This window comes from Muntiacus reevesi, chromosome 3 (genome assembly GCF_963930625.1).
Source record: "Muntiacus reevesi chromosome 3, mMunRee1.1, whole genome shotgun sequence".
In the NCBI taxonomy this organism is placed as follows: domain Eukaryota; kingdom Metazoa; phylum Chordata; class Mammalia; order Artiodactyla; family Cervidae; genus Muntiacus; species Muntiacus reevesi.
Genome location: NC_089251.1, coordinates 165,196,575 through 165,212,283, shown reverse-complemented (window position 1 = coordinate 165,212,283; position 15,709 = coordinate 165,196,575). Strand labels below are relative to the sequence as shown.

The 15,709-nt window shown below is 44.7% G+C and overlaps 1 protein-coding gene across 2 annotated transcripts in view; it reads left to right on the top strand.

Annotated features, from left to right (window-relative positions):
• The window catches only part of SNX9 (sorting nexin 9), an 89,110-nt gene extending 76,606 nt beyond the window's left edge, over positions 1-12,504 (top strand). Inside the window, exons 13-18 of one of the 2 annotated variants that reach the window (XM_065931056.1) lie at positions 1,194-1,271; positions 3,903-3,979; positions 5,095-5,184; positions 6,765-6,879; positions 8,849-8,979; positions 10,882-12,504. In XM_065931056.1, coding sequence (XP_065787128.1) covers positions 1,194-1,271; positions 3,903-3,979; positions 5,095-5,184; positions 6,765-6,879; positions 8,849-8,979; positions 10,882-10,929 — 539 coding nt within the window. In that variant the 3' untranslated portion in view covers positions 10,930-12,504. The remainder of the gene's footprint in view (positions 1-1,193; positions 1,272-3,902; positions 3,980-5,094; positions 5,185-6,764; positions 6,880-8,848; positions 8,980-10,881) is intronic. The other variant, XM_065931057.1, reaches the window with a different exon arrangement.
• The last annotated feature ends 3,205 nt before the right edge of the window (positions 12,505-15,709 follow it).

The window sequence follows — 15,709 nt, the reverse complement described above, 5'->3', positions numbered from 1 at the left end:
AAAAAATCAAATCCCTTATGTCTAACATCTGGTCAACTCCATGTCCTGTAAAATCCACAGACCAAGATGAGGAAATACTAATAGTATTAGGCTGCTCTCTTTTGGGGGAACAGGAGGTTGACATGTTTTGTTTAGAATTTGATTCAGCCATAGTTTCTTTCCTCTCACAAGAGAGTTTTTTAAAATTCCCAATCTATGAAGTGAGAAGTCTAGGACACACTCCGCATGGTGAAACACACAGCAAGTAGTTTTAATCCCCGGTGTAAAGGCAAAAACTGAGTTACAAAAGGGTGAACAATTTATTAAAATTAACTAAGCTAATATAATTTGAATTCTTGTTTCCTCTTTCTTATAGCTTGTAGACCGTATGTCAAATTTCCTTGTCCTGGACCTTTTTTTTTTAAAGAAACGTGTGAATCATTTTTCTTTATAATAGTCTCTTCAAATGCGAGTAATGGTTTCTTTTGAAGGCAGCAGTTGTGTTTCAGGAAACTGTACAGATTGCAAATGAAAGTAGCCTGAGATGCAAAGACTCTTCTCTGGAGAGATCTCCAGAGTGACCCTAGAAGCCTAGGATTTAGCAGTAGAGGAGCATCGGAGATGATTTAATTAATCTTATTATTATACAGATGAGAAAGCTAAAATCCCTCCTCCCTGGCCCTGTGAGCTTCCACTGCCGTTCTTCTCCACACCCCGTTGCTTTTGGTCGTGTTTTGTTTTGTAAATAATCACTCACAGGTACATGGCAGAGTGGGAAAAGCAGCAGATTAGGAATAACAGGCACCAACCAGATCCTCCACTTACTAGCCACGTAACCCCAGCGTTCCTAACCCAGGAAGGGGAGATGGTGCATCTGCATCGGTGGAGGGGTGGTTGTGATGATCAGGTTGGTGTTGTATATACGGAAGGACTCAAACCTAGAAATCATCTTCTAAATGAGCTTCCAGTTCGCTTTAATGTCATCCAGTGAGTGAGAGTGTGGGCACTGGTGGTGGTGTTCATGATAATAGTGTCCACTATTTGTTGAACAGTTGATTGATTAAAAACTGAAGAAAAATTAATGTGTAAAAACAGACCTTCTGTATGGATATTCTGTTAAAGAATACAAACTTATTTTGAATCATTTGAGAAAATAGTTGGATCATTTAATTTTGCTCAACTTAGTGAATGACTTATTCCTTTTTCTCTTTCAGCATTACCCAAGGAGTATCAGAAGATAGGGAAGGCCTTGCAGAGCTTAGCCACAGTCTTCAGTTCTAGTGGTTATCAAGGTACACCTTCCTTTGTTTGTTCTTGGGGCCCTGGGTGTCTTAACCCACAGACTGGCCTCCTCGGGCTCTTATAGACAAGCAATAACTGCAGTGAAGCACCCCATCAGTGGCGTTTAAACTGGATGCACGGCTCCACTGAGGACTTTTGCCGCCTCACCTTACTAGTTTTGAGAAAAGTGGTGGGTGGTAATAGTTTGGATTTCCTGGCTAGTGTCTTTGCCTTTCCTGTGCTCAGATACAGCTCTTGTGTTTTAGTGAAGCAGGCGGGTATGGTATGTGACACTCTGCCCTGCTTTCATTTCTCTGCCAAACTCTGAAGCCGAGTCTGACTGTCAAGAGCCAGATCTTACCAGGGACATTTGGAGGGAAATATCTTGACTGAGTAACAAGTTCATATTGCCTTATGTCTCTTGCTGACTCATTATTGTTTTCAGCTTATCCCATATTGTATATCCACTTGTGGTATTTTGAGTTCATTGTGCATTTCCATGGACAACACTTATGAGTTAGCAATTTTCTTTTATATCTTGGTTTGTTTTCTTAATTTGGCACGTGGAGCTGGTAGGAAGTAAAAGTATTTGCCAGATGAGTGGCACCTATTCAATTTGAGGACGTCCTATCGCTTATAGAAATGATAGGCTTGGTACTGTCACCGTGGCATTATTCTGATACCCAGGGAGGGTAGGTCTTTGAGGGTCAATGTCTGAGTATTTCCAGGTATAAGAAATTAGTCTTTTACCAAAATGTAAGACCTGTGGCTCCCGTATTTGAATATTTCTTGTTGGCCTGGCTGAATTGTGTCTTTTAGTTAAAACTTTTAGCTTGGGAAGGAGTTTTGAGGATTCGTTGGTCTGGCCCCCATTTTTTTAGATGAAGAACCCAAGGTCTGGGAAGATAAGCCTCTTGTGGCCAAGACACCCCAAAAGGTGCTCAACATCGCCAGTTAGAGAAATGCAAATCAAAACTGCAGTGAGGTATCACACCACTCAGAATGGCCATCGTCAAAAAGTATACAGATAATAAATGCTGGAGAAGGTGTGGAGAACAGGGAGCCCTCCTACACTGTTGGTGGGCATTTAAATTGGCGCTTCTACTATGGAGAACAGTATGGGGGTTCCTTGAAAAAACTAAACATAGAGCTACCGTGTGATCCAGCAAGCCTATTCCTGGGCACAGATCTAAAAATTATGAGAAGATGAAATTTCTAATTCAGAAAGATAGAGGCACCCAGTGCTCACAGCAGCACTTCATACAGTAGCTAAGACATGGAAGCAACGAAATGTCCATCAACAGATGAATGGATAAAGAGGATGTGGTATTTATATAAATGGAATATTATTCAGCCATAAAAAAGAATGAAATGATGCCATTTTCAGCAACATGGATGGGTCCAGAGATTATCATACTAAGTGAAGTAGTCAGAGAAAGACAAATATCAGTGATACCACTTAAACATGGAATCTAAAAACGTGATAAAAATGAACTTATTTACAAAACAGAAACAGACTCACACACATAGGGGGGAAAAAAAACTTAGTTACCGAAGGGGGAAGGTGAGAAAAATAAGTTAGAAATTTGGAATTAACAGATACACACTTGGCTCTCTTCACTGAAAAGACCTAGAAATAGTTACCAAGTCCAGTAACAAGAACTCCCAGCATCACCCACATGGCGATTTTGAAATACTGTTTGCCTGAAATAATCCAGAGCTCGGAGGGAAAGAACCTGGATGCCAATCTGAAGAACCTTCCACTGTCCTATGAAGCGAAAATTTGAGCTTAGTGAAGATAATGATTGCTATGAAATGAAGCATATCAACTTTAATCCAGACTTGCAATGATATTCTTAAAAAGTTAATCTCAGTCAGCTTTGGAGGATGGAATAGAATCAGCTTATAATTCTGAAAACTATAAAAAGAAGGAAGCATTTAACCTGTTCTTCCTGTCCCCGTACCTCAAGGTAACAAAAAGCTGATAAAGGAAAGTTTCTCTTTATAAAGTATTGCAGCTAATAAAGGCGCAGTGACAGAAGCAATATAGCACCAGTTTGCAAACCTAAAATACTAAATAAATACTAAACTGAAAGATCTAGACAGTACAGGAAACAGAAGACTGTTGTCACCACCGAGACTCACTCAACAGAACCCGACTGTGGGACCAAGGCACACAGCCTGGTTTCTTCAACACTTCCCAGAAAGAAATTTGAGAAAAACACACAGAGGAGAAAGAACCTCTGTAGGAAACATGTCGGCTCTGTGCCACATGGACGGTCTGCATCCTGACTCAAGCAGCCAACTTGATTGGAGACACCAGGCGGCTACACGCTGGCTGGGCAGTTCATATCAGGAACAGTGGTCTTTTCTCAGGTGTGAGATTGGGGTTGTCTCTGTTTGTTAAAGAGCCCTTGTCTGTTAGGTAAAATGTATGAATGAAGTGTTAAATGACCAGTAAAAGGGAGAGGAAGGGAGGGGACTGAAAGATTGGACATAGGCTGTTAGTTGGGGGTGATGGGTAGATGAGGATTCATTCTATTGTATAGTTTTCAAAGTTTGAAGTTTGCTATAATAACATTTTAGAAGTAATGAAAAGGAAATATAAGTTGTAACATGCATATGACTGTCTTGATTCCCAGGTGAAACAGATCTCAATGATGCAATAACTGAAGCAGGAAAGACCTATGAAGAAATTGCCAGCCTTGTGGCAGAACAGGTATATTAACATAGCCACATGGTTCCAGTGAAGATTTTATGCTACCTAATCCACATGTTTTATTTAAAACCTATTTTAAGACAAGCTTTCCAAAGAGACAAGACTGTTCTCTTCTGTCCCAACGCATCTTTATTAATTACACCAAGTAGTAGTATTTCTTAGGCCAAGCTAAAGTAATGGATAATTCATCATCAGGAAGCTTCAACAGCTCCAGCCTATGGTCTGGATCCATCTCAGCCACCAGGGGATTAGAACCTACAGGAAAGAGCTTCACTCTTCCTGTTTGGAGTCTTGCTCAGCCTCTCGGAGCAGAGGTTTCCTGGTCTGTAAATAGCGATGGAAGCACCTGCCTGGGAGTGGGCTGAGGATCAACAGCTAATAAAGAGAAAGCCCTGCTCAAATTCCTGGCAGGAAGCAGATTTTGTTGTAGCCACCTGGCTTTTATTGGAGTCTTTAGTAGCCTGATTTCAGTTATGTTCATAGATACCAGATAATGTTTCCTTAAGGGGACTGTTGAGGTTTTTTCAAACCCTTAAATTAAAAAAAAAATTTTTTTTTGCAGATGACAACTTGAAATATATATTTGTATACCCATACATTCATGTGGTCATTAACTACTCTCCTGATACTTGTAAAAAAAAGAAATTTATTTTTAGAATCGTGCACACCAAAACTTTAAATATTATCACAGAACAAATGGAAAAATGTATAGTTGCCACTTTTAATGATTACCAGATTTTTAGCAATTTTTTTATTTTCTGCTAAAATTTGTACATTAAGCTATAACGTCTTACTTGCTTCTGTGTAAACACACGGAGTTAACTAGTTTTTTTTTTAAGTTTGTTCACAGTGTTGTATTTTGGGCCACTTCAAAATAGCTAATTTTACCAACCAACCTAAAAATCCACAGTTTTATCGTTTTTTTCACAGCTTACAATGACAGTACAGAGTTCTTGGGGATTATTTTCTTATAGGAGAACTAGGTTGACTGCTTTACACTCAGTAACTTCATGTCATGCCTGGCAGATTTGCCTGATACAGCCCTTAAATGTAACCGTTTTCTCTTCGATTGTCTAAATTCTTCCACCAATAATAGCCAATCTTTCTTGTTACAGCCAAAGAAAGATCTCCATTTCCTGATGGAATGTAATCATGAGTATAAAGGTTTCCTTGGCTGCTTCCCTGACATTCTTGGCGCTCACAAGGTAACTTGATCCTAGGCGTTCACGGATGAGGTCCCGGCCAGGTCAGGACCCAGGTGCGGGGTCAGCTGCGGGAGCTTCGCCCTTCAGCGCCCCCCAGTCAGGAGCTCCTCCCCAAAACCAGCCGGAGCGGCTCAGCGGGCTTACAGAGTGAGGGCGTCACGTTCAGATACCTGAGTGGTGGTTCAGTTTCTTTTATTCTGTAGAAAGATTATCTGGAGGGAACTAAAAGGATGATAGCTGTTCCTTTATGGATATACTTAGGGCAGGTCGCAGATGTAATAATCGTGGTGGTCAAGTCAGTGCCAGGAATGGCTCTTGCCCTCCTCGGCGGGACCCTCCCTGCTTAATGTGTGGGCGAGTCCTCCTAGGGCCTTTCCTGTCCAGGGGAAATCAGATGTCCTGTCCCCCAGCCTGATGCAGTCTGTCCTAATTAAGGTCAGAGTTGTCAATGTCGATTTTGTTTGTTTACATTAATAAAAAGGAAACTGAATAGTTCCCATCATAAAGGTTTTTTTTTTTAAAACTAAAGATTGGTTTGGAGTGTGCTCAGATTTTGATTCTGGTTAATTTTTCTCTCTTTCAAAATCTGCACATTACCTCCTTACGGTGGGTATTTAATCGGCCATCATACTCTAGGGTATTGTGATGTGCTTGGGTTTATTTTGAGACAGTGGTTTTGTTTTCTTTGAGTATATACTCACAGGTGGAACTGCTGGGAGAGTAGATATTAAAAATTCTCATCACAGGAAGAAAATAGTTTATAACTCACTGAGGTGATGGATCTTACATACTTATGGTAGTAATCATTTTGCATTATACACATGTCTCAAATTCATTATGTTGTACGCCTTAAACTAATATAATGTTATCTGTCAGTTACCTTGCTGTAATGGGGGTGGGTGGGAATAAAAAAATTAAAATCTCAAAAAAGAAAAAAGCCCTCAGAACAGTTAGCTTGTTGTAGGAATTTGTGCCTGCCTTGACAGTCCTAGGTGGGCAACCTGATTTATACACAGGCGTAGAGTTCTTCCCAGACAGCACCCGTGAGCCGTGTGATGACACGAGTGTGGGAAATGTTTGGCAGCTTTTACAGCTGTTTCCATCTCAGTATTAATTTGAAGTTAGTCCGAACTTGTTACAGAAATCACAGTAAAGCTTATGATCAGCACAGCGAGGTAGCAGCTTACGAAATTCTCTGCAAGAGTGCCCCGGCACATACGCTAGACTGTCCCGGATCAAATGACTCCTGGACCTAGTGCCTGTTTTCCAATCATGTTCCGCTCTCACCTGAAAATGACTTATTCATGTTACAAGAAAAGAGTACTATTTAGTTTTCAGCCTTGTTGCAGCATAAAAGTGTAGGTTTCAGCTTAGCTATATTTTACAAGAATAGCAGCATTTTTGTTTCCAAGCGACTTACAAGAAGTTACAGTGAGATGCATTCCTCATGTTCTCATTTTGTGGGGGCATTTTCCTATTCAGTAGCAAGACAATTATAGAATATGTTGGCTTTGTTACATTTTAAACTAATGACTAATCCTTTCAGATTTATTAATACCACCACATTTTGTATTTCACAGGGAGCAATAGAAAAAGTGAAAGAAAGTGATAAACTGGTTGCAACTTGTAAGATCACCCCCCAGGACAAACAGAACATGGTAAAGCGTGTTGGGACAATGTCTTACGCTTTGCAAGGTAAGAACGATAAAGTCTGTGTGTAACTAGTGGAGATTTTTTTCCAAAAAAATTTTCTATTTTCCTTGTTGGAGAGAAATTCTAGTATGAACAGCAGTTAAGTTAATAAGAACTGATTCAAAATATCTTCATAAGCCTGTTGTTTGTAGGATCCCAGTGTTAAAAGCTGTAATATTTACATTTAGTTTTTCGTACATTTACCTGATGTAACTACAAATGACAACATGATTGATTAAACCTGTACATTTTTATTTCTTCTTGGAGACCCTGAAGATTCCTTTCATAACCTTCAATAGCAGGCCCTATCCAGACTAGATTCCCAAATCCGGCTTTTAGTAGCATGTAACCTGCAGGCCTCAAGACTATAGAATGTGAAGGGAGTTTGGACATAGCATTTTTGTCATGGTTTGACTATTACTAAAAAGAAAATATTGAATTTTTTGAGTGTTTTCCAGCAGGTAAGAGCAGTGAATGGATTTTTCATGTTTTGGCAGATGGATGGAATACATGGGCCAAGGAGGGAGCGGAAGGATGTTCTAGTGGGAACACAGAACAGAACAGGACCAGATTATGTCATTGGCCTTCGGGATAAAACCCATTTGCAGGTTATGAGGGGGAGACTTTGGAGATTCTGGAGGGCCTCAAAAGCCAGGCAGAAGAGTCTAGACTTGCTGTGGGCGTTAGGAAGCCATGAAAAGGTTTCAATGGAAAAACAAACAAAAAAAACACTGCTAAGGAAGAGGATCTGCCTAGTGACGGAGGTGGGGGTGCAAATCAAAGGCTGACGTTAGACAGCCCAGCTGGAGACCTGGCTCTTGCTGTCTGAGGTTTTTGAGGACCCAAAGAAGATGAGGTGCTGGGGAAGAGAATGAAGGGCACTTATGGGCTTTTCCAAAGGATCCTTCAGGACTAGAGAGAAAGCAGAAGAGAAGAATGTGTGAAAGGTTTCCAGAACGAGGACAGTTCGGGGCAGAAACAGGGAGGACTGACTGAAGCTTGGGGCTTGGAAGGGAAAGTCGGTCTTGACCTTGTGTTTGGAGTTATCCCAATAGACGAGTGAAAGCATTGTACAACTTCAGGTAACAACCTAAAACCCGGAACAATGAGCTTTTTACAGGAATTTATGCCAGCAGTGGTTGGCTTTGTAGGTATGGCGTGTAGGGAAACGACAGAGGTGATGTGGGGCCTGGTGAGGAAGGCCTCTCGGATACTGGTGATGGATGGGGGCGGCACTCAGGCAGAGTCGGAGAAGGGGTCCGTTTGCCGAGTCGGGACATTCAGCAGACACAGAGGCTGGGCGTCTGAGGCCGAGTTCTGGCAGTGCTGGCGCGCGGTGGCACCAGGCATCAGCTGCCCTGAGGGCGGCCTTCCACACGTCTCGCCTCTGCCCAGCCTGTCGGAGGCGCCTGGGCAGTCACCGTGCAGCAGAGGACGTGGCACCTCGCGGGGGCCCCCGGGGGCAGACTCGACATTCTTAACCGAGGTCGCTGGCAGCCAGTGGGCCCAAGCTGGTTTCTTACTCAAACAAGAGCCGTCATTTGTGTGATCATGTTGGGCTTTATGAGATTTAACATGCAAAAAAAAAAAAAAAATACTTAACATACATGGAGAAGGCAATGGCAACCCACTCCAGTATTCTTGCCTAGAAAATTCCATGGACAGAGGAGCCTGGTGGGCTGCAGTCCATGGAGTAAAGAGTTGGTCACAACTGAGCGTGTGTGCGTGAACACACATACACAGTTTTGAAAGATATTAAAGTTAAATAAATGTAAGGGAATAATTTATTTAAAAAAAGATTTAACATGCAGATTGACAGTAATCATCCATCTATGGAGAAGTGCTTTTGCCGTTACCTGTTCAAATTGTTTTTCTAGCCTCTTTGTGGCATTTTTGTCAGGAACTGGCACAGGCCAGCCTGGCTGATGATGAATCATGACTGGGCCAGAGACACAGCTGTGTTTGTTTGCAGTCCAGGGGGCTCTGACCGATGTCTTGGTCTTGGTTGCAGCTGAGATGAATCACTTCCACAGTAACCGGATCTACGACTACAACAGCGTCATCCGCCTGTACCTGGAGCAGCAGGTGCAGTTTTACGAGACGGTGAGTCGGCCTGTCCCCCGGGCTCCCCGTGTCCCGCCAGGGCTCCCTGTGAAGCTGGGTGCCTGTGGTTTTTAACCCTAACTAGTGAGGCAACTAATGGGCTTCCCTGGTGGCTCAGAGGGCAAAGTGTCTGCCTGCAACGTGGGAGACCCAGGTTCGACCCCCGGGTTCAGAAGAATCTCCTGGAGAAGGAAATGGCAACCCACTCCAGTATTCTTGCCTGGTATCCATATATGTATATGTATATATATCCATATTCTTGCCTGGTATCCATATCCATGGACAGAGGAACCTGGTAAGCTACAGTCCATGGAATCGCAGGGAGTCCCACATGACCGAGCAACTTCACTTCTCAGTAAGCCAAAGGAGGCTAAATACTGAGCAGGGATTTTTTTTCCAATCTCTTAACCATATCTGCGTTTTCCTTTTGAGGAACACTGGGCTAAAGAGGGGACTTTTTTTCCAAGAAGGAAGGGTGCGGGGTGCTGGTCCGGTGCCCGCCGCTCCGTGCGCAGGGGACGCTATGAGATGAGGTCACCCTGCCGGCCCAGCTGGGGAAGGCGCCTGGCACCGCGCGGGACCGCACAGGCCGGCTTTGTGTGTGAGCGAGGGTTTCGCAGTGTGCAGAGGGATTTCAGAAGGAAAACAAAAGCAAGAGGGGGAGTGAAGCCTTAGATGGTTCCATTCAGGAACCGGTAATGAAAATGTAGACGTTCACACCTCTGCAGAGCAATTTTGTTATTCACCAGGATGTACAGAAAACAAAGATCTAGCCCATAAACGGAAACTCAGACCTCAAAGACAAGTTCTGTAACTTATTACGATTGACCGCGTGTTGGCTGCCGTATTTCTTCCTAAGCTTTCCACTGTTTCCATGGGGTCATCTCCTGTATGCTCAGGGATCGGAAGGCCCCAGACTCATGTCCACACACGCATCCTCTGGTCTGTGGGTGGACACTGCCGCTCGCGTGTCCGCCGCAGGGGTTCTTGGAAGGGAGCCGCGGCCCACGTGCTCCATGCATACTGTCCGTGTGTGTTGGAAACAGGTGGTTTCAGAGACAAGCGTAAGGGGCAGCCTGTCTCCACATGTGTAGCAGCAGCAGGGCCTGTCTCAGGAGGTCACAGGTGTCCGGGAAGGCAGGGGAGTCTGGGCCCAGCACAGAGACCGGATCCCGGGAGGATAGGCTGATGGTCTAGAAATGACGCCGTGTGGTTGGAAGGAGCCTGGCTTCCTGTGAGCTGGGCACCGCGGCCAGCAGTCCCATCTGGGAATTTCAGAATTCCCTGCCAAGTGGCGCTGGTGGTAAAGAGCCCGCCTGCCAATGCAGGAGACGTAAGAGATGTGAGTTTGATCCCTGGGTCAAGAAGATCCCCTGGAGAAGGGAATGGCAACCCACTCCAGTATTCTTCCCTAGAGAATATCACGGACAGAGGAGCCTGGCAGGTTACGGTCCATAAGGTTTCGAAGAGTTGGACACAACTGAAGCAACTTAGCACGCGCTCTGCTGCCCGGACACTTTCACTTTTATAGGGCTTCCCTGGGGGCTCAGATGGTAAAGAATCTGCCTGCAATGCAGGAGACCCGGGTTTGATCCCTGGGTCAGGAAGATCCCCTGGAGAAGTGAATGGCAACCCACTCCAGTATTCTTGCCTGGAGAATCCCACAGACAGAGGAGCCTGGCGGGCTACCAGTCCATGGGGTCACAAAGAGTCGGACACCATTGAGCAACTGACACTTGCCCTTTCCACTGCTCAGAGGCTGAGTTGGGGCTGGGAGAGACTAGGAGCATCTACCAGTGACGGGATTTGAAATGTTTGGAGTGTTTGAGAAGAAATGGAAATAATAGAAAACCCCACGGGGTCACCGTGGGAGACATCTCACGCTTTTCTGTATCTCAACAGATTGCGGAAAAGCTGAGGCAGGCCCTCGGCCGCTTCCCGGTGATGTAGGACAGATGGAACGAACGTGAAGAAACGCCGAAGTGCTTCCTTCTGACTTGGGACGACGCAATTTGATTCTCTTTTTTTTTCCCCATCATCCAAAAAGAAGCAAAAAGAAAACCAAAAAAAGGAGAGTTGGAAAAAAAACTCCATTTTCTTTATTAAGCGCCTAAATGCATCAGTTTTTTAGAAATAGTCTAGTTCATCTCCACATCCAAATGGAAATTGTCTATTTTTGGAAAGTACTTAAAATTACCAGAATTTTGAATGGAAAATTAGGGATTTGCCCCCCCCCCCGATATTTTGCATAAAATTGTAATTTATGAGTCAGCCACAGTTCTGTTGCCGCCCAACGTCAGATAATTACTAATTGCTTTCTTAAAAAATGCAAAATATGCCAGAGTAAAAAACATAATATGTTTGTATATTTTTATAACTCCTTTCCACCCTTTGAGAGTCCTATCTGTTTAGGAAATTCTGCACGCCTTCCACTGAGATGTTTATAACTCAGACACTCAGTTTTCTCTACAGAGGAAGCAAGCAGGGGCTCCCGCCCCTCACGTGGCCCTGCCGCACGCATCCCTCCAGAGGACCAGCTCGGCAGAACCCTGGGATCAGAGCCCCCGCGCCCACCGCCCTAAAGTGCCGTATGCCTCGCGTTCCCTTCTGAGCCCGGGTGAGGCTGGAAGGTTCACCGAGAAAGCCCCGGGGTCTCGGGGGAGGCGCTCTGGCTCGGCTCCTGGGGAAGGAGCAGCCACGTCTCTGTGGGCAAACACTCCTCCCAGGCTTTCCGCTGACCTCGCAGTCTCGAACTGCTCAAGGAGGCACCGTGAGCAGTGCTGGGGAAAGCGTGATTTTGCCATTCGATTGGGATTTTAGACGAGCGGGCCGGTGGGGGTTATCTGAAACGATGAAGCACAGGTGAGCGAGCCTCTCCCGGCCCCACCGGATGGGAAGGTTTTAAGGGGCTGACGAGGGTGCTATGTCTCGTAACATGCGGCCCTCCCCAAGCTTTTACCTGCGAGAAGAAAAAGTTCAGAGCGATGCATCCTGCCTGTATCCTAAAGTTCAGACAGAATTTTGTCATCACTACTTAATGGCATAAAGCAAAACAGGGTCTTGGCGAACCGTCAGCTTTAACCTGGGGCGCTCGCAGACACGGTCTCAGCGCCGCAGACCTCGCCGCCCTCCACGGCTGCCTTACCGTCCGCTCGCACCGCTCTCCCTCTTCTGACCTGATAGTTACATGATAGGGAATGGAAGTTTTGGGCCAGCACAAATAAAGTCAAACCAAAAAATAAATAGAAGAGGAAATCAAATGAACACGAATATGAGAACTTCTTGTTCTTCAATATCACGGGTTTTTTTTTTTTGTTAATGTTTTATAAGTAATTTTCCCTACTTGATTTTTCTTTTATAAAATCTCATAGAACAGTGTTTATGATACAGCCATTTAATATATGTACAAATTGTAAAGAATATGTATAAATGTTTTACACAAATGCAAGAGCATGTAGAAGCCAACATATAAATAAATTGTTTAAAAAAACTGTACAGTAAATTCTCAAGCACTTTTTCAAAACACTTTTTGGTGTTTTTGTGTGATTTTTTTTTTTGTTTGTTTTTTTGATCGTTGTTTCATGTTGCCAGCTGCAAGACAGAGTCCAGGTGATGAGTTTTGCCCCAGAATTTATTTCTCCTAACATGAATTAATAATGCTAATTCCTTAAATGAGTGTTATCAGTCCAGGAAACTTGTCATAGTTACCCGGAGAGGCAGTAAGAACAAATGCCGATGCCCGGTGTGTTAGGGTTCTCCAGGGAAACGGAACCTACAGGAAGTGTGTGTGTTCATCCCTTAAGAGAGGCTTCCTCCTCTTGATGCCTCAGGCCTTACTTCGCTGGTAAGCATCCCGTCGCCTTGTCCTTCCGGCGTGTCCAGGGAGAGGCTGTGGTGCTGCCGCTGTCCACTGGGGGGCGGTATCTACACGTCGGGCAGGACCCCGGGGAAACCCCGCGCAGACTTCTCTCCCTCTGCGGCTCCCTCTGCGGCCGTAGATGCGGGCGGGAGGAGAAGGCAGCGTCGCGGGAGTGGGGGCCTTGGTGTCTGGGCCACGTCCTCGTGTAACGTGAGCCTGCAGTGCTCTTTCCATTCAGTGCGGGAGCGCCGCTCTGCACACTCGGCCTTACGGTGGTCAGGTAACACCCAATCCTGATGGGCAGCTCAGGTCTCATGGTGACTTGCTGGCCTGTGGGTAAGCATTCCGTCTGTTTCAGGCCAAGAGCTTTTTCTCAGAGGGAGAGTGGTCGTCTGTGGAGAATGGCAGGGAGGTGCTCCAAACCCCAAGGCCTGCGCCGAGATGCTTCCACCAAAGGCTCCAGACAGCATCCCTTTCTGCCACTGATGCTTTGGGTACCACTGGATCTGCTGGATCACGTGACCCAAGCCGCAGAGCAGGTCACACGGAGGCCTGATCGTGAGGAGCTTTCTCTTATTTGGGGGCCCAAATGGCCGAGTCAGTATTAACATAAATATATTGATTGTCTGAGGAAGGAACCATGAAAATGAAAAGGATTCTAAGAAAAAGAGATGACATAGGACACTCGAAATAATGTTAGCTGACTGTGACCCAGGAAAGGTAGCTTGAAAGGCGGTGGAAAATGTGTCCATTGGATGTTTGTATTTCGAAGATTCTCCTGGAAGTTGCAAAATTTTAAAACCCTAATGAAACTCCAGTACTTTGGCCACCTGATGTGAAGAACTGACTCATCGGAAATGACCCTGATGCTGGGAAAGATTGAAGGCAGGAGGAGAAGGGGACAACAGAGGATGAGATGGTTGAATGGTATCACCGACTCGATGGACATAAGTTTGAGTAAACTCCGGGAGTTGGTGATGCAGTCCACGGGGTCGCAAAGAGTCAGACACGACTGAACAACTGAACTGACTGAATGTATATTTTTCATCCTCTGGCTTCAGACAAATTGTGTGGTTCATATAGGATATGTTGGTGTTCTGATTTTTAATTGTATCAACCTTTAGCTATTGCAAAAGATAGAAAATTTATGTTTTTTATAAATCTTAACAATGTAAACATTGTAGCTGAGTATCTGGAGAGGAGTGGTAAAGGCTTGGTGGAGAAGGTCTGTCTACTTGTCAAGCATGTGACTCTGGTTGCCTGTCTCCAGAAGCAGCGGGTCCAGGAAGTTGGCCCCCTGTAGGGTTGGCAGGTGTTGGAGTCCATAAAAGACACAACTCATAAGGCACTGGACGGAACGAACATAAAGAGGGAGATCAACTTCAAAAATGAGTGTTAGTCCCAACAACCAGTGAGAGGTGGCCTGCACCCACCCCTATTGTGCAGCAGGGAACAGACCCTGAACCTTCTGCCCTGGGAACAGATGTTGCAGTGGGATTGACCAGGCGCTTAAGCAGAACAAAGAAATGCATGTCAAACCCAGAACAGGGTGAGATAGTCCTGAATAGAGAGATAGGCCCACACAGGCCATGAGAGTAACTCTATAGAGACCCCAGGCTTGAGACCCCTTTTGTGGCTGTGCAGGGGTGAAAAGACTGTGCCCCTGAGACTGCCTTTCCCAGCACTCCTGGTCTACAGCCTTGGTGGAGAGTTTCAAGTGATCCTGTCTAAATGTTGGGAATCCAAGCTATTAATGTCCTTTATTTAAAGTAGTAAAAGTACTCAAGTAACTTTCTGTGGTTGAATAATTGCTAAGTGGAACTACTGATAATAATGAGGGAGGAAGGTGTTTTTTTCTGATGTATGTTTCTTTTTTCAACCTGTTTTGATTTTTTCAATCTTTTCTCCAAGAAAGTAAGAAGAATTTGAACTCCTCTCCCAAGGGTCTCTCATGCTTCAGCTGACCTTGTTCAGCTGTGCCAAGAATACAGAGTCCTTACGCTTTTACCCAGGTTGATTCTCAGCCTGCTTGCAGCAAATGTCCTTGATGAGGTAAGGTCTTCTGATAAGAACAGGCGTGTTTATTGCTTGCTATAAAATGCAGGTTTCCCAAGCTCCAGTTTCCTTGCTTGTCACACAACCCACTGCCTGAGCAGGTGTCCCTCTAGCGTCCCCCAGTTGCCACCGATGGACTTGCAAAGTAGTGTAGTGGGTGAAGCTCCCTGCCCGCCTGTACCATTAAAGTTACCCCCATTGCCTCTGACTCAGGAGGCCCTTTCTCCTGCCAGCATCCATGAAACAGCAACAAACTAACTTACTTGCTTGTAGATAGAGCAAAATCAAATCCCATACCCAGCAATTGACTTCTGTAAGAAAATATTTTTAAAAACAAAGAATTAAAAAACGAATAAAACCACCAAAAAATATACACAGTAGCGGAGACCATTAAAGGATGAGCTGTAATCTTTCACGCTTCACCAGCAAACAGTTTAAAAGAACCAGGGGAGGAATTCCCTGGAGGTCCAGTGGTTAGGACTTAGTACTTTCACTGCTGTGAGCCCAGGTTCAATCCCTGTTTGGGGAACTAAGATCCTACAGGCCTCACAGCATGGCCAAAAAAAAAAGAACCAGGGGAACAAATCGAAGTTTTAGCAAAGCAGAAAGAATATTTTTTTCCCCAGCCTTACTGAGCTATAATTGTGCAACCTTGTGTGAATAGAAGATAAAGACCATAATGATTTGTATGTGTATATTTGCAAAAGATAACCAAGGTTAGTGAACACGTCCATCACGTCACATAGTTATAATTTTGTGTGGATGAGATGAGAAGATCTACTGTCTTAGTATAGCTTTCATGTGTATGTAGCACAG